This window comes from Physella acuta, unplaced genomic scaffold (genome assembly GCF_028476545.2).
Source record: "Physella acuta isolate Inbredline_101_S28 unplaced genomic scaffold, ASM2847654v3 ptg000021l, whole genome shotgun sequence".
In the NCBI taxonomy this organism is placed as follows: Eukaryota; Metazoa; Mollusca; class Gastropoda; family Physidae; genus Physella; species Physella acuta.
In genome coordinates this window covers 130494-155037 of record NW_026731541.1, presented here as the reverse complement: position 1 = coordinate 155037, position 24544 = coordinate 130494, and the positions used below count along the sequence as shown (strand labels likewise).

At 34.8% G+C, this 24544-nt stretch overlaps 1 protein-coding gene across 1 annotated transcript; it reads right to left on the bottom strand.

Moving 5' to 3' along the window:
* Positions 1 to 1388: 1388 nt before the first annotated feature.
* On the bottom strand, positions 1389 to 24515 carry LOC131940178 (WD repeat-containing protein 81). Its single transcript, XM_059298805.1, has 28 exons — positions 24302 to 24515; positions 22072 to 22247; positions 21685 to 21844; positions 20875 to 21486; positions 19925 to 20614; positions 19375 to 19557; positions 18981 to 19030; positions 18670 to 18823; positions 18186 to 18367; positions 17355 to 17637; positions 16598 to 16848; positions 14712 to 15835; positions 14454 to 14593; positions 14086 to 14205; positions 13584 to 13845; positions 13027 to 13197; positions 12770 to 12893; positions 12223 to 12359; positions 11334 to 11523; positions 9688 to 9758; positions 9441 to 9500; positions 8296 to 8416; positions 7527 to 7629; positions 7116 to 7246; positions 6943 to 7004; positions 6363 to 6502; positions 5620 to 5820; positions 1389 to 1681 (listed from the first exon to the last, which is right to left on the bottom strand). Exons 1-28 carry the CDS (start codon positions 24407 to 24409, stop codon positions 1553 to 1555), a joined length of 6135 nt encoding a protein of 2044 aa, XP_059154788.1. The 5' UTR covers positions 24410 to 24515; the 3' UTR covers positions 1389 to 1552.
* Between the last annotated feature and the right edge of the window lie 29 nt (positions 24516 to 24544).

Sequence of the window (24544 nt, the reverse complement as noted above, 5' to 3'; positions counted from 1 at the left end):
AGTAAAAGTCACTAAAATATTTATCAGTAGCAAAATAAATAAATCAACATTCTGAGATTACACTAAATTGTCACACAATGTTTAAAAACCAACAAAAACAGCTGATCAAAGCAAAATCTTTGGTACATGAATTTGAAATGCATTTAAAATCTTACATGGAATGGAGAAAAGAGCAGCATCAAGTTTTTTCTCACATAAAAACCTATTCAGAAATAAAAATGGTTTTTGTTTTGCATTGGTTCCTGATGCAGCAGGCTATTTGACCAGACAGCATGTTCAAATGAAGTTCACTCAATAACAAAAAATTCTACCAGGATTTTTCAAGCAATTTTTTTTTCACCAGATGATATTAGCAGATTACAAGAAATGCCCCAAATGAGAATAACACTTTACTTGTTTGATACAATAGAAGAGTTTTAATTTGTTAGTATTATGTCAAATGTTTTCCTACCCTTTTCTTACTGCTGTATGTATTGCTGTTTGCCCACCACTCAGATAATGAACTCCACATGTTCAGTATTCAAATCTGGACGGATAAACTCATGATTCCTTCAGTTAATAACACTGAACCTGGCAAAAAGTCTTTAAAAATATTGCCTGAATTAGGTGTATAGCTTTGATAAACAATTGTTTAGAAGGAAAAAAATGCCACTTTGTTTTTACAATAATAAAACGATACAATGGAATTTAAAAAACTACTTTGAATACAGAAGAAGCAGAAGTATTACACAAAACAATATATTCAATTAACTGCTTTTCTGCAGCCATTACCCTGGACCTCAATGTAAAAACTAGTGTATATTTTTGTATTTATGAAACAATTTCATGTGTAAAACTATTTCTGTTTCACATGAAAAAAACTGGGAGTTAGCTTAACAATGGAGTGTATAATTGGAAAAATAAATGCAGGTGAGTCAAACAGTTACAATAATAGCATTCATCTTAAAGCTACAAGTACAAGACAAACTTATCAGCCATCTCTAATGTTGCTTTTTCTCATCTCAAATTTTGAGGATAAAAAACCAGATAAGTTGATACCCAGCCACAAATGCACAAAAAAGTTTATCAAAATGTAATGTGTCAACAGATAACTAAGAGTTTTATTACAGTGGACTAATGAAAAACACACTTATTAAGGTTTGAAGATGTAGCATTTAGTCAAACTACCCAGGTTAAAACTTTAAATATGTATTGAAAAATTAGCTTATGAATAAGTATGTAAAGTGTATCTTGCAGATTATTAACAATTTTTGTTCATCAGATTTTCAAATGTACACTAACAAATTTTACATAAAAAAAAAACAACTAACCATTTTTTATAAAAAGCACAATGTATAGTTGATTAGGCCTAAATGTAATCATGCTGACATTATGCCATGAGACGGATGATGACATTGTCATAGCCTGAGTTGCCATGAGATGGATGATGCCTGACATTATTCCATGAGACTGATGATGCCTGACATTATTCCATGAGACTGATGATGCCTGACATTATGCCATGAGACCGATGATGCCTGACATTATGCCATGAGACGGATGATGCCTGACATTACGCCATGAGACGGATGATTCCATTGTCTGATCCTAGCAGTAAAGCTTTATTGAGTGGCAGCACGGACATGTGTGTAAGGACACCTTTAAAGCTGGCTGGTCTCAACTTGGATGTAGAGAATGGAATCTGAAGAAAATAATTGTTTCATTCAAATATTGGGAAAATTAGAATGGAATCTGAAGAAAATAATTGTTTCATTCAAATATTGGGAAAATTAGAATGGAATCTGAAGAAAATAATTGTTTCATTCAAATATTGGGAAAATTAGAATGGAATCTGAAGAAAATAATTGTTACATTCAAATATTGGGAAAATTAGAATGGAATCTGAAGAAAATAATTGTTACATTCAAATATTGGGAAAATTAGAATGGAATCTGAAGAAAATAATTGTTTCATTCAAATATTGGGAAAATTAGAATGGAATCTTAAGAAAATAATTGTTTCATTCAAATATTGGGAAAATTAGAATGGAATCTGAAGAAAATAATTGTTTCATTCAAATATTGGGAAAATTAGAATGGAATCTGAAGAAAATAATTGTTTCATTCAAATATTGGGAAAATTAGAATGGAATCTTAAGAAAATAATTGTTTCATTCAAATATTGGGAAAATTAGAATGGAATCTGAAGAAAATAATTGTTTCATTCAAATATTGGGAAAATTAGAATGGAATCTTAAGAAAATAATTGTTTCATTCAAATATTGGAAAAATTAGAATGGAATCTGAAGAAAATAATTGTTACATTCAAATATTGGGAAAATTAGAATGGAATCTGAAGAAAATAATTGTTTCATTCAAATATTGGGAAAATTAGAATGGAATCTGAAGAAAATAATTGTTTCATTCAAATATTGGGAAAATTAGAATGGAATCTTAAGAAAATAATTGTTTCATTCAAATATTGGAAAAATTAGAATGGAATCTGAAGAAAATAATTGTTACATTCAAATATTGGGAAAATTAGAATGGAATCTGAAGAAAATAATTGTTTCATTCAAATATTGGGAAAATTAGAATGGAATCTTAAGAAAATAATTGTTTCATTCAAATATTGGGAAAATTAGAATGGAATCTGAAGAAAATAATTGTTTCATTCAAATATTGGGACAAAATTAGAATGGAATCTGAAGAAAATAATTGTTTCATTCAAATATTGGGAAAATTAGAATGGAATCTGAAGAAAATAATTGTTTCATTCAAATATTGGGAGAATTAGAATGGAATCTTAAGAAAATAATTGTTTCATTCAAATATTGGGAGAATTAGAATGGAATCTTAAGAAAATAATTGTTTCATTCAAATATTGGGAAAATTAGAATGGAATCTTAAGAAAATAATTGTTTCATTCAAATATTGGGAAAATTAGAATGGAATCTGAAGAAAATAATTGTTTCATTCAAATATTGGGAGAATTAGAATGGAATCTTAAGAAAATAATTGTTTCATTCAAATATTGGGAAAATTAGAATGGAATCTTAAGAAAATAATTGTTTCATTCAAATATTGGGAAAATTAGAATGGAATCTGAAGAAAATAATTCTTTCATTCAAATATTGGGAAAATTAGAATGGAATCTGAAGAAAATAATTGTTTCATTCAAATATTGGGAGAATTAGAATGGAATCTTAAGAAAATAATTGTTTCATTCAAATATTGGGAAAATTAGAATGGAATCTTAAGAAAATAATTGTTTCATTCAAATATTGGGAAAATTAGAATGGAGTCTGAAGAAAATAATTGTTTCATTCAAATATGGGGAAAATTAGAATGGAATCTGAAGAAAATAATTGTTTCATTCAAATATTGGGAAAATTAGAATGGAATCTTAAGAAAATAATTGTTTCATTCAAATATTGGAAAAATTAGAATGGAATCTGAAGAAAATAATTGTTACATTCAAATATTGGGAAAATTAGAATGGAATCTGAAGAAAATAATTGTTTCATTCAAATATTGGGAAAATTAGAATGGAATCTGAAGAAAATAATTGTTTCATTCAAATATTGGGAAAATTAGAATGGAATCTGAAGAAAATAATTGTTTCATTCAAATATTGGAAAAATTAGAATGGAATCTGAAGAAAATAATTGTTTCATTCAAATATTGGGAGAATTAGAATGGAATCTTAAGAAAATAATTGTTTCATTCAAATATTGGGAAAATTAGAATGGAATCTTAAGAAAATAATTGTTTCATTCAAATATTGGGAAAATTAGAATGGAATCTGAAGAAAATAATTGTTTCATTCAAATATTGGGAAAATTAGAATGGAATCTTAAGAAAATAATTGTTTCATTCAAATATTGGGAAAATTAGAATGGAATCTGAAGAAAATAATTGTTTCATTCAAATATTGGGAAAATTAGAATGGAATCTTAAGAAAATAATTGTTTCATTCAAATATTGGAAAAATTAGAATGGAATCTGAAGAAAATAATTGTTACATTCAAATATTGGGAAAATTAGAATGGAATCTGAAGAAAATAATTGTTTCATTCAAATATTGGGAAAATTAGAATGGAATCTGAAGAAAATAATTGTTTCATTCAAATATTGGGAAAATTAGAATGGAATCTTAAGAAAATAATTGTTTCATTCAAATATTGGAAAAATTAGAATGGAATCTGAAGAAAATAATTGTTACATTCAAATATTGGGAAAATTAGAATGGAATCTGAAGAAAATAATTGTTTCATTCAAATATTGGGAAAATTAGAATGGAATCTGAAGAAAATAATTGTTTCATTCAAATATTGGGAAAATTAGAATGGAATCTGAAGAAAATAATTGTTTCATTCAAATATTGGGACAGAATTAGAATGGAATCTGAAGAAAATAATTGTTTCATTCAAATATTGGGAAAATTAGAATGGAATCTGAAGAAAATAATTGTTTCATTCAAATATTGGGAAAATTAGAATGGAATCTGAAGAAAATAATTGTTTCATTCAAATATTGGGAAAATTAGAATGGAATCTGAAGAAAATAATTGTTTCATTCAAATATGGGGAAAATTAAAATGGAATCTGAAGAAAATAATTGTTTCATTCAAATATTGGGAAAATTAGAATGGAATCTGAAGAAAATAATTGTTTCATTCAAATATTGGGAAAATTAGAATGGAATCTGAAGAAAATAATTGTTTCATTCAAATATTGGGAAAATTAGAATGGAATCTGAAGAAAATAATTGTTTCATTCAAATATGGGGAAAATTAAAATGGAATCTGAAGAAAATAATTGTTTCATTCAAATATTGGGAAAATTAGAATGGAATCTGAAGAAAATAATTGTTTCATTCAAATATTGGGAAAATTAGAATGGAATCTGAAGAAAATAATTGTTTCATTCAAATATGGGGAAAATTAAAATGGAATCTGAAGAAAATAATTGTTTCATTCAAATATTGGGAGAATTTTGTGATCTCAAGAAGTGTTTACACAGCAGATAAGGGGAGAAAAAAGGGACAGTCTAACTAAACCTAAAACTATCTGCAATAAAACCCTAAGACGCAGACATTCCACACCTCTCCCACTCACCCCCCCCCCCCCACACCACTCCCTGCCCCTGCTACAAACCATCCCCACACCATAACCTATCCCCAAAGCCTCTCTCCTCCCCCTCCTCCAAAAAACCAAACCAGCCCTTTTAACACCCACTCACCCAAATCACTTTTTATTGTTAAAATCAGTTTAGTTTGTAAATGTTAATAGCTAATTCAGAATGACATCATAAATTATACTTCAGAATAGCTGGTATATTTTAAGAAGAGTTTTGCACCACTACTGAATATGAGAAGTGATGATGCACTCAATCAATGTCTAAAAGGTCCTTTTTTTTTATTGAAAAGAATCAAATATTAAAATTTGTTACTGTCTTGGATTAAAATTTAATAAATAGATTCATTTTACTATTCACAAATTTCCTGGCAAATAAATTTTATTTTTTAATAAATATTGAAGAAATAAAAACCGCTGGTGAGTAACAGTGAAATAAGCCTATAGCAAGTTGGAGAACTGACTTCCCATATAGGCTTAGAGCATGTTGAAAAACGGACTTACATTATCAGTAATTGAAGCATAGACTGAGACCTTGTTGGCAGTGGTAGCACAGAGCAGCTGGTCCCTGTACAGGGACAGGCAATGGACTGGCTCAGACTGGGCCTTGGTGCCAGACACCTCCTGGCCAGTGTCCACATTCCAGAGCTTGATGGTCTGGTCAAAGGCCGAGGAGAGAAGTCTGGACTTGTTGTACGCCATCAGCTACACAAGGAAAAAATAACCACAGCTAATTGAACTCTCTGTAGCACAACGTTTACATTAACAATAAAATAGCCACAACTAATTGAACTCTATGTAGCACAGCGTTCACATTAAAAATAAAATAGCCACAACTAATTGAACTCTCTGTAGCACAACATTCACATTAACAAAAAAAAAAGCCACAACTAATTGAACTCTCTGTAGCACAACGTTCACATTAACAATACTATTTCATTTTTTAGGTTAGCCTAATTAACAAAAGATTAGCTTAAGTCTAAAATTTAAATACTATATTATTTAACTTTTAGCACAGAATCAGACCACACAATCTCTTTATAAGAATAGGTGAGAATAGCTTGAAATCTATTTCACCTGCCATATTGCCTGTTTACTTGCAGATACAAATATGCCAGATTAAATAGAATGTGTCTTTGAAAAAAACACAGACAATAGCCTCTTCCCTTAAACACAAGCCAACTATCTGAGGTTTAGAAGGAAAACTCAAAGAGTGAGAAGAAGAAAACAAGAAATGTGTTACAGACCTGAAGGATCTCCCCATCGTGAGCCTTCCAGTAGTGCAGCAAAATGCCGCTGTTGACGTCCAGGATGTAGATGAGACCAGAGGAGAAACCAACAGCAATCCATTTACTCTCTGGGCTCACAACCAGACAACGAATCAAACCTGACAAATAAAATCATCTCACTAGGCTGGCAATATTGTTAGAGGCCAGTCAGATGGCAGATGTATAAAAAAAATGTTTATTAACAGAGTGGGGGGGGGGGGGTGGAAATTAATTTTAAATTTGTCAAACTTCACAATATTACATCTCTATCCAAATGGTACTTCAAACTCATATAAAGTTTAAATATTTTAACATTTCTATTAGTTCTTATTTGAAATTTTTTTTTTTTTTACTATTTTTGACCTTTAATTGTATTGTTGGTTAAAATCAAACAACCAAATTTAATGTTATAGAATTTTTTTGCTTTTTTTTTTATACCAGGAATATAAATCTCTAAACTGGTTTCTTTACAATAATTTTATTTAAGTTTGAAATGTAATTTGCATTGAAAATACACAACCTTATAAAGTATAAATGCTTCTAATAAATGACCTCTGACCTGTATTCCCCACAGAACAGTTGAACTCATGAGTGTACTTTGATGTACGCATGTCTAAAAACCTGAAATGTATTTTTCAAAAGTATAAAATTTAAAAAAATAGCTTGACATCCAAATGACTTATCTTGTCTACTGAATGGTCACATGTAAATGTTAAAAATAGAAGTACTGACTTGAGAGTAGCTTCTGTTGTTGCCATGGCAACTAAAGTAGATGGAGCAGGTAGGGCTGTAAGTGCTACAACTGGGGCATATTTGGGGGACTCGAGTTGATTGAGTGCTAGGCCAGTGTAAGGGTCCCAAACCTGGAGATTTCAATCCACTTTTAGACAAGGTGTTTGAACATTTTAAATCAGACTGAATAACTTTTAGACAAGGTATTTGAACATATTCAATCAGACTGAATAACTTTTAGACAAGGTATTTGAACATTTTCAATCAGACTGAATAACTTTTAGACAAGGTATTTGAACATATTCAATCAGACTGAATAACTTTTAGACAAGGTATTTGAACATATTCAATCATACTGCACAACGTTTAGCTTCTAAGATATTAAATGTAATAAGTATAAAAAAACCTCACATGTACTGTGCTGTCACAGGAAGCTACCAGACGCATGCTCTCCACATAGGCCACAGAGAAGACAGATTTCTTGTGGTGATTGTAGCAAAACTGGCAAGTTTGTCTGGCAGTAAGAAGATTGGCCATCTTAACTTAAATCTTGCATTGCTTCAGATAATATAGCTTTTAATTTAATTAATTACTTCACCATGTAGAAATTGGCTTTTATGAACACATTTTTCTGCTCTTGTTAAACCTACTTTTTCACCCCCCCCCCCCCCCACTAGTTATAAACCTATTTTTTCATGCCGTCCACTCCACTAATTATAAACCTACTTTTTGTGCCCCCCCCCCCCCCACTAGTTATAAACCTACTTTTTCATGCCGTCCCCTCCACTGATAATAAACCTACTTTTTGTGCCCCCCCCCCCCCCCCCACTAGTTATAAACCTACTTTTTCATGCCACCCCTCCACTAATTATAAACCTACTTTTTGTGCCCCCCCCACTAGTTATAAACCTACTCTTTCATGCCCCCCCCCCACTAATTTCAAACCTACTTTTTCATGCCGTCCCCTCAACTAATTACCAACCTACTTTTTCATGCTCCCCCCCCCCCCCCTAATTACCAACCTACTTTTTCATGCCGTCCCCCCCCCCCCCCCCCACTAATTTTAAACCTACTTTTACATGCCCCCCACTAATTACAAACCTACTTTTACATGCCCCCCCCCCACTAATTACCAACCTACTTTTTCATGCACACCCCCCCCCACTAATTACCAACCTACTTTTTCATGCCATCCCCTCCACTTGTGATGGACCAGAGCCTGACAGTTTTGTCCTTGCTGGCTGATATAAAACAGTTCTCTGTGTCCATTGTGTACAGGGACCTGATGCTGCTGGTGTGGCCTGAACAAAACAATAACTTACAGCTAACTAATGGCCCCAGTGTTAAAGTATGCTGCTGGTGTGGCCTGAACAAGTTACATAAAAAACAATAACTTACAGCTAACTAATGGCCCCAGTGTTACAGTATGTAGGACTCTTGCTATAATTAAAGCCCAGGACAGGATTGTGTCAATCACCATTGGCCAAAAAAATATCCACTCAGTCTGTTGTATGACCATGAGCTTGTGGTACCTCCATGGTCCATCACCTCAGCCATCACTGTGGGCTAGTACTTGAGTGGACAGGACTCATTAGAGTCACATCTCCCAATTTATGGTGGCTTTAATTAGTCACATCTCCTTATTTATGGTGGCTCTAATTAGAGTCGCATCTCACAATTTATGGTTGCTCTAATTAGAGTCACATCTTCCAATTTATGGTGGCTCTAATTAGAGTCACATCTCCCAATTTATGGTGGCTCTAATTAGAGTCACATCTCCCAATGTATGGTGGCTCTAATTAGAGTCGCATCTCACAATTTATGGTGGCTCTAATGAGAGTCACATCTCACAACTTATGGTGGCTCTAATGAGAGTCACATCTCACAACTTATGGTGGCTCTAATGAGAGTCACATCTCACAACTTATGGTGGCTCTAATGAGAGTCACATCTCCCAATTTATGGTGGCTCTAATTAGAGTCACATCTCCCAATTTATGGTGGCTTTAATTAGTCACATCTCCCAATTTATGGTGGCTCTAATTAGAGTCACATCTCCCAATTTATGGTGGCTTTAATTAGTCACATCTCCCAATTTATGGTGGCTCTAATGAGAGTCACATCTCACAATTTATGGTGGCTCTAATTAGAGTCACATCTTCCAATTTATGGTGGCTCTAATTAGAGTCACATCTCCCAATGTATGGCGCATAGCCTGTGAGTGAATATCTAGGCTGCTAAGGTCGGAGCAGCATCTTCACAAAAAGCTGGTGACTATTTAAAAGATAAAATCTAAACATGCTATTGTGGAGGATGTTCTACTGACCTGTGTAGGTTTGCAACTCTATTTGCATAAAATTGAACATTGTGTCACGCTCATGCAGACCTAGAAAAGAATTCAACGGTGGAGAAAATTAAAGTTTTTTTTTTAGTTAAGTCATGTTTAAATGTGAAAATCAAATATAATGAGAGAACCCACCCATTTCACATATAAATGTGAAAATCAAATATAATGAGAGCACCCACCCATGTCACATATAAATGTGAAAATCAAATATAATGAGAGCACCCACCCAACTCTCTCTCCCAGTAGGCCAGCCAGTTCCCTCTTAGATGTCTTGTTTTGTTTTGATCCATTTCAGGCCTGGGAGCAAGAATCAAAGTCACAACATTAGAACATGTACCAACTCACAACATTAGAACATGTACCAAGTCACAACATGAGAACATGAACCAAGTCACAACATTAGAACATGTACCAAGTCACAACATTAGAACATGTGCCAAGTTACAACATTAGAACATGTACCAAGTCACAACATTAGAACATGTACCAAGTCACAACATTAGAACATGTACCAAGTCACAACATGAGAACATGAACCAAGTCACAACATTAGAACATGTACCAAGTCACAACATTAGAACATGTACCAAGTCACAACATTAGAACATGTACCAAGTCACAACATTAGAACATGTACCAAGTCACAACATGAGAACATGTACCAAGTCACAACATTAGAACATGTACCAAGTCACAACATTAGAACATGTACCAAGTCACAACATTAGAACATGTACCAAGTCACAACATCAAAACATGTACCAAGTCACAACATAAGAACATGTACCAAATCACAACATTAGAACATGTACCAAGTCACAACATTAAAACATGTACCAAGTCACAACATAAGAACATGTACCAAGTCAGAACATTAGAACATGCACCAAATCACAACATTAGAACATGTACCAAGTCACAACATTAAAACATGTACCAAGTCACAACATTAGAACATGTACCAAGTCACAACATTAGAACATGTACCAAGTCACAACATTAGAACATGTACCAAGTCACAACATTAGAACATGTACCAAGTCACAACATTAGAACATGTACCAAGTTACAACATTAGAACATGTACCAAGTCACAACATTAAAACATGTACCAAGTCACAACATTAGAACATGTACCAAGTCACAACATTAGAACATGTACCAAGTCACAACATTAGAACATGTACCAAGTCACAACATTAGAACATGTACCAAGTTACAACATTAGAACATGTACCAAGTCACAACATTAGAACATGTACCAAGTCACAACATTAGAACATGTACCAAGTCACAACATTAGAACATGTACCAAGTCACAACATTAGAACATGTACCAAGTCACAACATTAGAACATGTACCAAGTCACAACATTAGAACATGTACCAAGTCACAACATTAAAACATGTACCAAGTCACAACATTAGAACATGTACCAAGTCACAACATTAGAACATGTACCAAGTCACAACATTAGAACATGTACCAAGTCACAACATTAAAACATGTACCAAGTCACAACATTAGAACATGTACCAAGTCACAACATTAGAACATGTACCAAGTCACAACATTAGAACATGTACCAAGTCACAACATTAGAACATGTACCAAGTCACAACATTAGAACATGTACCAAGTCACAACATTAGAACATGTACCAAGTCACAACATTAAAACATGAAGTATCAAGTTACCATAACACAATGGCACATGGACATAATTGCTCGCACAACATCACATACAGAACAAAAACTGAACTAAATTCATCTTTCAACAATATACATACATGATCATACATTTTGATACCTTTTAAGCTATATTTTTACACCTATGTATCAGCAAGCAATATTGAGAGTAAAGCCACTTACAATCTCAAGTCATCCAAACGGATAGCCAGGATACCAGAGTGTTTGTATCCACGGCCAAACTGGCCAACTTCTGGGTGAGGAGTTGTTGCCACATTGGACTCATTCAGTTGGATTCTATTGCCCACCACAGCCACATTGCTGCCTATGTTGCCATATGCCAGGTTTTCGTCAGTGGGGGTCAACAGGTCATCTGTTGATCAGCAGTATAGAATCAGGAGGTCATTTACTTAGAATTAAAAATAACAAAAACTTCTAAAACCAGGAATGACAAAATTTAGTTTCAGTTTAATGATAACAACATAAATAACAGTAGAGAAAACTTTACAACTGTTACCCTAATGCTAGCTAGCAGTTCAAACAACAACTGTTACCCTTATGCTAGCAAGCAGTTCAAACAACAGCTGTTACCCTAATGCTAGCTAGCAGTTCAAACAACAGCTGTTACCCTAATGCTAGCTAGCAGTTCAAACAACAGCTGTTACCCTAATGCTAGCAAGCAGTTCAAACAACAGCTGTTACCCTAATGCTAGCTAGCAGTTCAAACAACAGCTGTTACCCTAATGCTAGCTAGCAGTTCAAACAACAGCTGTTACCCTAATGCTAGCTAGCAGTTCAAACAACAGATGTTACCCTAATGCTAGCAAGCAGTTCAAACAACAGCTGTTACCCTAATGCTAGCTAGCAGTTCAAACAACAGCTGTTACCCTAATGCTAGCTAGCAGTTCAAACAACAGCTGTTACCCTAATGCTAGCTAGCAGTTCAAACAACAGATGTTACCCTAATGCTAGCAAGCAGTTCAAACAACAGCTGTTACCCTAATGCTAGCTAGCAGTTCAAACAACAGCTGTTACCCTAATGCTAGCTAGCAGTTCAAGCAACAGATGTTACCATCAAAATGAGGCTCTGGGGGTTTGGTTCCATTTTCATAAGGTGACCTAGGGGTGGATAAATCTGCTTGACTGTCATGTTGAGCACACAACTGACGGATTAAGTCCTCATTGTGAAGATTTTCTTCCATGTGAATACTGAAACATAATTCATTCGCTGATTCATACTTGGAATTTAGCTCAAATCTGTGAGTTCAATTCAATCTTTGAGTGCCTAGCAAATTGTGTCTTAATTTATTATGGCATTTTTAAGTGAATAATTTTGAATAAGCAAATGATTCCCTGGCTAAAATAAGGGCTACACAAATATATTTTATATTTGGAGTTGAAAGAACAGATCTAACATTATATTTAAGAGTATTAGCATTGAAAAAGACATTTTTTTAACCAAAGAAATAGTTCAGTAACAAGGTAGAATCTACTCAAAAGAAAATAAAAATCACTTCAAACATCTGAAAACTTTTTCTTTACAAAGATTAGCTGTTAAATTTAGCTGTAATCATCAGATGAACTGCGTTAAGTTTCCTATCAATGGACCAAGCCAGTACCTGCCAAATATCCGACAAAATGGAATATAACAAGCCTGAGCAAGTTCTGGAGAAAATACACATTTTAATTCTTGTGCACATTTCTCAATTGTTGTTGATGGAGATTTGGCATCTACAAAATCATCTGGTGAAATAAAAAGTATATTCTCATAAAGAGCTGCATTCAAAATGGGTGAAACAAATGGTAAGAAATGAACTGAAACAGCATATGTTGTTTGATTAGTTCGACAAGAGTTAAAGTTAACAGGGAGACCAACCTTTGTCATCCATGATTCCCAGAGAGCTGAGACTGTGCATCTTGCTTAGAACACGTTTGGGTGGAGACCGGATGTTTTTGAGACTGACTGGAGAGCCAATTTTATACTGCTGGGTTAACAGATCCAGTTTGATTGTAAGGTAGGATTCATCTGAACCAAAGCTGTTTTCATCTGTAACAAACTTTTGGTTTTAAATGAGCGGAATCAAAAGTTTGCAGGATACAACCTAGACAAATAAGTCGGGGGAATTCTATAAGACAGAAGTGGCTGAAATTTTGGTATATGGATGAAATTTGATTGTACATCTCTAGATCTTGCTACAGCCACTGCTTGTAAGAAGATGAGACCCAATTGTTTGTTTTTCTTTTGTTTTTAAGTTTGTAATGTGGCTATCTGTCATAAGTCACCTCGGTCAGGGCATGACCTCCTGCCAGTGGGTGACCTACTTCCAGTTGGAGACCTACTGCCCATTAGTGAGACCACCCAACAAGCAATATGTGAATATGTTTCAAGATGTTGAATCATTTCTTCCAAACATAACTTGTCAAATCCCTTACCTGGCACTGATTCTGTAGACAGACCATCTGGGGGGACATAAGACTCCCCATGGACTCTGCTAAATGTGTCAAACAAACACACCATGCTGGCGGTCAGATACTTTCTGGTCAACTCAAATCCCAGACGAAGCCCCAAAATATACATGAGATCCACCAATTTATGACACAGAATAAACCTTGACAGAGCCCCACTTGGAAAGCATGTGTTAGGAGAGGTAATCATTGAAATAACTGGTCCAATGCAGTTATTCAAAATATTGTCCTGTGAATTTTTAAAAATAATATGGTACACTTGCAGAATACAAGATTTTAAAATAATTGTACATGTAATAATTTTAGTAGTAGAAACACTAAAGTATGAAGTAAAACTCAAACATATTTTTTTATTTATGCATTTTAAAAAATCCCACCACTTCTAAGGCTTAAATAACTTTCTAATTTGAATAAATGTTGTCTATTGAAAGTTGCGAGAGTTGAAATGTTGCAACTAAAAATGTGTTACCTCCAGGAGATTCATGAGGTTACAGTCAGAGAGATATGGAATCAAGAAAGCCAGCAGCACCACTGCTGCTATCAAACCACCCTCAGCTCTGGGGGACAACCTTTTGCTGGCTATTGTTATCTGAAGTTAAAAAGTTGACTGGCAATCTTACAAAATAAAACAATACAAAAGATTCAAATAAAATTAATATATTTTTAAATTGGTTTTCCCTGTATTTGGGTGAACATTGAATAGGAAAATATTTTTAATAAACTAAAGATAATTTGTCTTTTTAAAAATCACAAGCATAATAAAGAAAAAACATAGAAATGTATCAGTGAAAAATAAAATATGCAATAGTTAAAAAAAACTAGGACAGAATGACCCACCATGTCCATGATGTTAGGCAGACACTGTATGAGAATGACCTGCTCACCATAGAGCACCACTGAAAACCCAATACACTCTAGCACCTTATGGGCATTTGAATCACCTGCCACCAGACGTGAAGTCTTGGTCACACTGGCACCTAAGGTCAAGGCAAAACCAAGTTCAAGGAGATACAATTAAAAGTATAGCTATGGTTAGGATAAACCATTAAAAGGTGTTTTTTACCCCAAGTTAAGGTGATAAAATTTAAAACTTACCAGAACTTTCCACAAACTGCAGCTGATCCTGGCCGAGGTAACACAGGGCCAACATGCGCACCAAATTCCTGGATAAAAACTTGGTGGCCAGCACTGGCCCTAGCTTGTGACACAGCCACTTGACAGAATCCGCTGCGATGTCACGGATGTTGATGACACTCCCAGAGCTGTCAGATGACAGGTGCAGCATTAGGTCTTCTGTCTCACTGCGCACCATGTCAGAGGTCGACCTTTCCCTGGCTGCCTGTGGGTTCTTCACATTTTTCTTGGAATCAACAAGATCTTCAGATGAGTTGTTCTCATCTATTTTCTCTGAAAGGCGCCATCTATTGGCGTCAGTTCTTGATGAGTCCCCATTTTTCTGAGCAACAAATTCACTCACATTTTTAGCATCTGATGAATCCAAGGCCACATTTTTAGTTCCAGGCTCTGAGGGAATATCAGATTCCAAACTTCTGCCACTGGATGTCCTGATCCTCTGGTCAATAGTTTTGGAGGAAACTTTGGACAGAGGAGAGTCTTGGTCAAAAACTGCAGTGTCACACTCGTCATAATCCCCAAATGGTTCAAGGTCATCCAGAATGTTAGGGGAGTCTTCCCTGTGCCGCGGCATGATGAGTGAAATGCTGTGAATGGAATGCTGGTCAGGGCTGGCGTAAGGCTCGCCCCCAGCACATTCCTGGGCTCTGATCATGTGAGCAAGTATCAGCCTGTCCTCACTGGTCTCACTGCTGAGAGAGTCCCTGTCCCCAGCATCAGCTGACTTCAGCAGGCCAGCGTCCAGTGTCAGGCTGTCCAGGGTGGAGAAAAACATGGGCTCCCTGCTGGCCTGACTCACCTCCTCGTCTCTGGCACACTCTGCCTCCGGGTCCTCCTCAATGACACCTTCCACCAGATCCCTGATGTGACCTGGCCTGTACTCCTCCTCCGTCATCTGTTGAGTGCTGTCCCTTGTTGAAGTCAGGATGTCATTTTGGTTGAGTTCCTCCAGAAGTTCCTCTGGGTAGAAGCGGCTGGTCATCAAAAAATCTTTGTACCCAGCAACTGCCTCAACCAGGAGAGTGGAGAAGTACATGAGGAAAGTTTTTAAGCCCAGTCGTATAATAAGTTGGATCAAGAATGACCTGAAACAAAACTTATTATTATTAACAAAACAAAATGTGCTATTTTAACAAGTCACTTTATACCATGAAATTTCAGTTCACTATGGGAGTTGATTCTAATTTTAAACTAATAATATGATAGAAAAATGTCATCAAATTTAACTTTATTTTAATATATATATATATATATATATATAAATATATATATATATATAAATATATATATATATATATATATATATATATATATATATATATATATATATATATATATATATATATATATATAATTCTCTTCTTCGAGCCGTTAGAAAACAAGCTGCAAACGCTCTCCCTACCTCCCCACCCCTACATGGTTTTAGTGAGCTGTGTTCACTCTAAATGTTTACAAGCAGAGCCAACGATTTTAAACGTAGGGGGGGGGGGGGGAGGAGGAGGGGGGAGGGAAGGAAGGGGGGGGGGTTATGGTCCTTAACGAGCTACTTATAGTGTTTTAAAGAAATATTTTCAGTGTCAGCGTTGGTACTGTCGAATTCACAAATTATGAATTATTGAAAATTAGAAACAACTAAATAGCGGCGTATGTTATGCCGCGGGCCGGCTCGTATATATTTAAAATTCGTAATAAGCAAGTCTAAAGATCATTTTTGTTTTGTATTAACAGATGTTAAAAGTCATTGACCAAACCATAAGCCAATTTTCTGCAGCTGTCATTGCATAAACAAAAAAGATGAAGTAGAGTTGACCGGGCTAAGCCAACAGTAGCATCCAACAGAGAGTTACCTGTGGTAGAGCTTGATGTGTTTTGCTGATGAAATGTCGCCAGCATACAGGGCTGTCAATGAGGTGAGAAACTGTTTGGTGGAGTCACCAGGTCCCAGCTCACGTGTGGCAATATCAAACAGAGACCAGGCCGTCTGGACTGTCGTGTACTCATTCTGCAGCAGGTCCTGGATGTACGGCAGGACTAGGCCCATGCCCTCTGACCCTAGGTAACCCTGATGTCTCCACAGAAAAGCCTCTAAAATTGGCACCTACACGATACAGATAAATGTAGGCACTTTCATTTGTTACACAAAGAGATACAAATTGTATTATACTTAATATTTATAAAGCATGCATGGGCCTCCAACTAAAATCTAACTAAAGAGAATAGAAACAAATCTATAAACTTCAGCTATTGAACAATAATGTAAAAATTTGAGGCAAAAATATATGGATGCATATACAAAATAGTAGATCCCCCATATAAGTTTTCTAGTCAATATTTAAGTGAAATTTCATTTTCTTTGAAGTTGAAAAATTTGACAGGAAAAATGCTTTTTACAACTTTTGATAGAAAATATTTGATAATTTTAAAGCAACACCAAACTTTTAAACTTTACTTTTATAAATCACATAATTATATAAATCACATGTCCACTAACTCTACCCAGAATGAAATGGAGCAGTGTAAAAACAAACTGTTTATTGTACTGATTTTCCTAGCACACAGCAAAGTTAATTTTGATCCCCACATTCAAATAAAAAACCCTCTCACTTTCTCTCTCTCCAGCTGTTTGATGAGGTGAGCCCTCTCCACCAGTGGCTTCCTGCTCTTCCTGAGATCTTCAATCTCTTTCATTTTCTCTTCCAGTTTACTCAGGCAAGTGTACAGCTCACTGAAGTAGGGGGGGAATGGGATGAGATCAGAGTAAGGCTGGATGAGGAAACCTGGGGTGGGGGGAGGGCTGCCGTCAGGGAATATGGCGTGGAAAACAAATTTCTTCTCCGGGGTGATGTCCAGGCTGTTGAACATGTCCCAGACAAACTTCTGCAGGGGCCTGGGGATAAGTCATGTTGTAAGTAGACATTTAGCAGTTACACTGTAACATGTTGTAAGTAGACATTTAGCAGTTACACTGTAACATGTTGTAAGTAGACATTTAGCAGTTACACTGTAACATGTTGTAAGTAGACATTTAGCAGTTACACTGTAACATGTTGTAAGTAGACATTTAGCAGTTACACTGTAACATGTTGTAAGTAGACATTTAGCAGTTACACTGTAACATGTTGTAAGTAGACATTTAGCAGTTACACTGTAACATGTTGTAAGTAGACATTTAGCAGTTACACTGTAACATGTTGTAAGTAGACATTTAGCAGTTACACTGTAACATGTAAGTAGACATTTAGCAGCTACACTGTAACATATAGTTACATTAAAAATGTCTGAATCATGTTTTTAGGTCCAATGTAAACAATATTATTTTTCCAGTTTGTGACTTTAATGGTGAGAGATGCAACAGAACTTATTGGCTTTAGATCAAATCATCAAATTTGACTACTCTTTAATTTTGACCTATTTTAATAGTAACTATTATTTAACCTTTGGACTTCTGAAAAATCTGGCGAACAAATTCTTTTAATTGTCTTCACTCGTTTCCATAAAGGTTGACAGGTGTTCTGCATGCGCAGCTTTGAGTCTAGAAATAATTCACAGGTGAGACACAGCAAGGTCACCATGTCCTCAGTGACCCCTTCATCCTGGTATTTGGGGGCTGGAGAAAGCTAAAAATAGAATAAACTAATGTAATTAACACAACATTGGATTAGTAAATACCTAGGTTTTTGTTTTACAGTTCGGCAGAGATATAAGATAAGTAATGAAAACTTAATTGGCTAAAATGCAAAGAACATTGCTATTGTTCAAAATTAAATCTATTTTATAAATGTCTTAATTTCTTTTTATCACTTCCATTGTCAGCCATCTTTTCTTCTGTGTTTTCTCTTGAGGAGAAATTCTTTCAAGACATCCAATGTGTGAGGAAAATTGTCCTCATTAACCACTGAGTTAGTTATAATTCAATTACTTTATTTCCATAGGATTTAGCTCCTCTTGTATGTAAAGATTTGGTCTTAAATTCCTGGAGAACTTCACATTTCTCTATTTCTGCCACTGGGTTATAGTTCCTGGGTAGGTGAATGGTTGCCTGATTTATCCTCCCTGCCTCTGAGACTCCATCACTGATGAGAAAATAAAATATACTCAAGCACACCAATTATTTGATTTTGTAGCAGTACAAATTTTTTTATCTGAAATCCATGTAGTACAAGCTGTTTTACTGTTATTTTTAAAAAACTTGTTGAATAAATTTCTCAAACAGATCTAAATAAAACTCACTGGCTTTCATTGACATCTTTTTCTACTTCAGGTATCCCATAGGTTAGAAGCTTGACAGAAATTACACAAAGCTCATGTTAAACAAAGATAGTAGGGCGATAAAACAAAAACAATTTATTCCTGATTCAGCCATTTTCATAAAAAAATTAATTCCCACTAGTTTATCTTGAATGACTTTTTAATCTGAGGTTACAAAACAGCATATTATTAGAATTTATAGAATTAGTATTATGTTATAATATTTCATAGTCAAGTTCTTACAGAAAATAAAAGGTTGTTGTAAGATGGCTGATAATAAATAACATTAAATTTTAATTAACTATCCTGTGTGTTTCTAAAAAACTACCCTGTGAATTTCTATTATTAACTAACATGTAAGCTTATATGAATTTACCTGTGAGTTCAACAAACCCCGTGTTATTTGAGGCAATAGGTTGGAAGTGCTGGTTGGTTTGAGTTCCCTCTGTGGGTGTGGCTGTTGGAACAGCTGTGTGGCCCCATAGCGCTTGAGGTTAGTGTGCTGGTCTACCATGTGAAGATGGACATTTTTGGCTTTAACAGCAGCTGGGCCACTCAGCTGAAGAATGTTGTACATGTTCAGGTTGAGTTAACAAATGATACACTTTTACTGCCATTTGAACAATGTCAATTGTATTGGTTATATAAAAAGGAAAAGAAAGTCAAGAACACAACAGATAAAATATAAAAGATTCTGAATAAACTCCTGAACAAATATAACAAAATAAATACATTTAAAAGATCTCCTTTACAGAATAACTAAAACTAATGACTAAAAAAAAAAACCTTAACTAATATGATTATTAAAAATTAAAAAATAAATTTTAATGAAAAATAAATGCAATCTACGCAAAATTACCCTTAAAAATATAATAAGTGTAGTCAAACAAGTAAAAATGTTGATAAAAATCTAAAAAGAAAGAAACCTTGTAACCAAACGTCAGGTCAATCCAGTGGTGAAGATTGCTTGAGACGTGGTCGCTCTCTAGGGCAGCCAGGTGGCGCACAACAAAGTCTAATGCATTTTTGCTCCAAGGTGGGATCTCAAGGTCAGGGAGATCTTCATGAATAGAGTTAAATATGATGGGGTCGATGAAAAATTCTGGAATGCATTCATCTGGTGTCCAGTCCATTAAACGCTGCATGCTGATTGGATACTCATGGGGGACCCAGTTAGATCTTACGTGTGCACATAATATGGCTTTAGGTGTGCGTCTCGCTTTGTATACGTAGTACGTGATGTCTGATAAAACATCTGAGACATGATGGGGTACGTGATCACCTGTTTCTGAGATCTCCAGCATGCCAGAGTAGGTGAAATCAAGCTGACCATCACCTTTATTTAACCTGAATTTGGACTTGGTCAGATCTCTGTAGCCAGAGTCTGGTGCTGTGAAGTCTAGAACCCAGGGCAGAACGGGGTGGTTGTTGGGGTCATTCATTCTCCTGCCGGCCAAATGGTTGAGTATCATCAAGTACTGGAAGTTGTTTATCTGCCGATGTACCCAGGAATCAACGATAGCATCCAGCATGGTGATTTCATAATGTTGAAGCTCATAAGATTCCATGAAGTCGCAGGCAGATTCAAACAATTTTTCATGGGAGCCGCCAGGTTGCTGTGACAAAATTAAATTATTTTAAACTTTGTGTCCCAAATTTGTAAATGTGCATATAACATACAATAATCAGTGTCAAAGTAGAATTACATAAGCTTTAAAATAAATGAATTTTTTAATAATAATATTATCAATGACTAGCAAAACAAAAAGTTACATTAAAAATTGCAGTACTTGTATATGTTAATAAGGTATTATATTTTAAAACAAAGTATTAGCTGACTTAAAAATATGAGATATTTTGAGAAACATTTACTTACCTGAGGAGTTGCAGATGCTGTCAGGTCTTTCAACAGAGGAAAAAAGTTTTTTTTCTGCTCCACATCTGGAGAATTAGCAGTTAAATAAAGGGAACCAGATTCAGAGCAGTTGCTGGACATGTTTTCACCACTGGGTTTAAGAATGCTCAGTCTGGGACTGGTAACACGGAGCCACATATTTTTGTCCATAACAACATCACACACACGTATATCTCCCATACGGAGCCCATGGTTGTGTAGGGCATGCATAGCTTGCAGGAGTTGATAAACAATAAAGAGTGGTTTTGCATGACTGCCCTCTAAAATGGCAGGACTGAAGGTCACTGAATCACGCAGCGTGTACAGGTAGTATGGCTGGACTAGGAAGAAATGACTGTCAGTTTCCACCACGGCGTCAATGGCAACAATGCCATGACACACCTGGGTGTCAGATGTGTTGTAGAAGCTGCCGGAGCCGCTGCCACCTGTCCTGAAACTGCCGTGGTCTGTTGTGCTACTGCTGCTGTGTGAGCTGCGTCTAGGCTGGTGTGGTAGGATATTCTCATCTGGCTCAAGGCCCAGGTACACTGTTGGGTTCAGTCTCCTAACCAGCTGCCGTACTAAGGCTGTGTACTGAAATACAAGTTGCGCTTTCTTTACATTTCAGGATAATTTGTAAAAATTTAAATCAAGGAATCAGTTTCTTGCCTAACAATTGATGAAATAACCAAAATCTTAAAAAAAAACTATAAATTCTAGTATTTTTTAACAAATATTAAAATTCATATTAAAAATATGCTAATAGCTTTTGTAACAATCATGTTTACTTACAGTTAAGCTTTCAGACTTAAGAGATGAGATGCCGCTTCCCTCTTTTAATGTGCTCTGCGCTTGCAGCCATAAATTAGTTGTATTTTCTTTAGATATGTGTGACATGAACTCATACAGACTCCCACAGGACCACTGTTTATGGAGGTAGGCACCAGGAAGGCTGCTCAAGATTGTATCAGAAAAATATAAAATAATCAGGCTTGACATAATTGTAAAGGTTAAAGATCATCCATCTTGGTACAGTCATTTGTAAATTTACACATAAGCAACAATTTTCCTTCCTTACATACTCTTTAGTCAGTTTTGACCAACAATGCAGACTTTCAATTGACAATTTTTAAAGTGATTGGAATATTCAGCAAGAATAATTGTTCTGGAATCCCTTACCTCTCATACAATTCATCTGACTTGACAATTGCTTTGACAGTTATGCGAACCCATGGTGGAGGGATCTTGTCACATGAGCGTGACAGATAGCGTTCTGCCTCACATGAATCAAGATCTGTGCTAGATGAAGGGGAAAGCTGACCCCTGTACAAGTTTTTCACCCAGTCATCATTCACCTGTTCAACAAGGATTTATTTAATGCTGATTTATTCAAAAGTAACTAACTATTTCTTAACTAATCACATAGTGTAAGCTAGATAAATGTACTTACAACTGAAGTTTTAAACAGCAATAAAAAATAATAAAAAAAGATATAAGCTTACTGCATATTTCAAAACTTTAACTCAAATACAACTGATAAACAAAAATCAATAAACATTTTTTATTTTTTAAACTGAAGCAAAAATAAGTAGCCTTAAAGTAACACAATCATAGATTAAAGATTGGCATTCTAACTTTTACAAGGAGAAGGCCAAACAAATTTCAATTTACAAATACATTAACAGTATACATCATGTAGTAAAATCCCACCCATGTTTCATAGGATCAGCCACCAACCGATCAAATGTGAGTTCTCTCTGTGCTATACTTTACTGCTGATGTCACAAGGTACACAAACATAGTAATTTTAGAGGCAAAAAGGACAAAAAAATTGTTTTAAAAAATGACCATTTTAGTTTATTAAAAAAAGTGCATGGCAGCAGGTGTCAAACCTCTTGAATAAACACAGTTGATGTTCACAGTCACGCATGAGTGATTTTTGTACATTCTTAAGAACTAAATGCCAGTTTCTTAAGTTAATAAGGCTGATGAGTGCACTGTGTTTGTGGTGTATTCTAGAGCAGTCTAGAATATTTTATGACATTTTTTTAACATTGGTCATATCATGAAGTCCCTTTGGCATTTATTCAATGACACTGAAGTTATAAAGTAATATTTGTAATAAAGTATGCTGCACCCTGCTAAATTATGCAAATAAAGTTAGTCATGTTTGTATTTTTCATTTGAAGGACTAGATGTTCTGAGTATTTTTTAATTCTGTAGAATGCATTCTAAAATTAGGTACCGTGAAAACTCTACTCTAATATGCTAACATAGTTCTAGTAATAGATAATCTACTGTTTTTTAATTAGTAGGCTATATTATGTTTGGAATTATGATATATTTTGACCTGCTGTAAGGAAATGAAGCAGTGTTTATTTCCTTATGGCTTATAGACTTAGATCTAGTACCAAGCATTCCAGGGCAGTAAAGTAAAAATATGTATTTTACTAAAGAACAGTTTGATCTAACAAGATCTGACCTAACACTCTACTGTCTTTTTACACTGAATAGATCTAGAATCTAGATTTTTTTTTTTTTTTACCTGAGCCTACCTTTGGTGTTGAGAAATAAAACATTTAAACTTTATGTCAACATTGAATTGCTAAGATGAAAAAATCGGGCAGTCCTGATATGTATTTTTAGATCGCGTTCGAAGTATATTGTATTTCTAAACATAATATAATCTATTAACTATTAACTAATAAGTAGTAGATTATCTATTACTGGAAATGAATTTTTTTAATAGAGTTCATTAGTTATAGGGTATTGATGAATAATTTGGGGGAATTTTTAAACCAGTTGCAGATAATAGAATCTTCTTAAAAAGGAGAGTATGGTTACTGGTTGTTAACTAAAATACAAATATGGCTTGCTAAAGTCAATGTTAATCCTATCCCTAACCTCAACCCTAGTCCTACCATACACCTAACCCTAATTTTTAACCATACAAAATACAATTAGTCGAGATTACAATTCAATACTATACTACTAACAACCTAGCACACCTATTTTATGGAAGAGTTAATTAGGGGGTATCAAATAATTTTCTTGATACCTATTTTAGAAGTACGGAATAAAATAAAAAAACTCGGATCGCTCATGTCACTCATGGACTCATGGTGATGGAGCGATCCAGGTAGTAAGTGACTACCAGCAGTACCAGGTAGTCACTTTGAGTTGAATTAATAATTTAAATAAAGCCATTGATCTAGACTTTTCTAGAGGCTACTTTGAAGTACTTTGCATTGACACAGATCTAGATTTTAGGTCAATTCAAAAAATAGATTTACTTTAAAATAAAGAGTGACATGGACTTTAGAAATCAAATGAAACAAAACAACTTTGAACACTTTGAACAGCACTTCAAATAATTCAATGATTTGTCGATTATTAATTTTCAACTTACGATGCAGACAGCTCGGTCAGCAGATAAGAGTTGACAAAATTTGAAAGGAATGTGTAAGCCGTCACAGATATGTTTAACAACATTGGGTGCTGTCGATTTTTCATACATTGCATTGGCCTAAATTTTGATTATATTTCTAAATTACTGTAAAGATAACAATACATGACTGTTGGTTGCTAGTCAAAAGAGAAAGTCGATTTTTACTTTCAGATTGTTGTTGTCGGAAGTGGACTAAGTATAATA

Bases quoted from the DNA above. Each gene is read 5' to 3' on its own strand.
- LOC131940178 (XM_059298805.1), bottom strand. From the start codon at position 24,409: ATGTATGAAAAATCGACAGCACCCAATGTTGTTAAACATATCTGTGAC. The intron at 14,206-14,453 runs GTGGGTCATTCT...TTTTAACTTCAG, and splicing joins TGCCTAACATCATGGACATG to ATAACAATAGCCAGCAAAAG. The intron at 1,682-5,619 runs GTAAGTCCGTTT...TATTTTCTTCAG, and splicing joins ATGCTTCAATTACTGATAAT to ATTCCATTCTCTACATCCAA.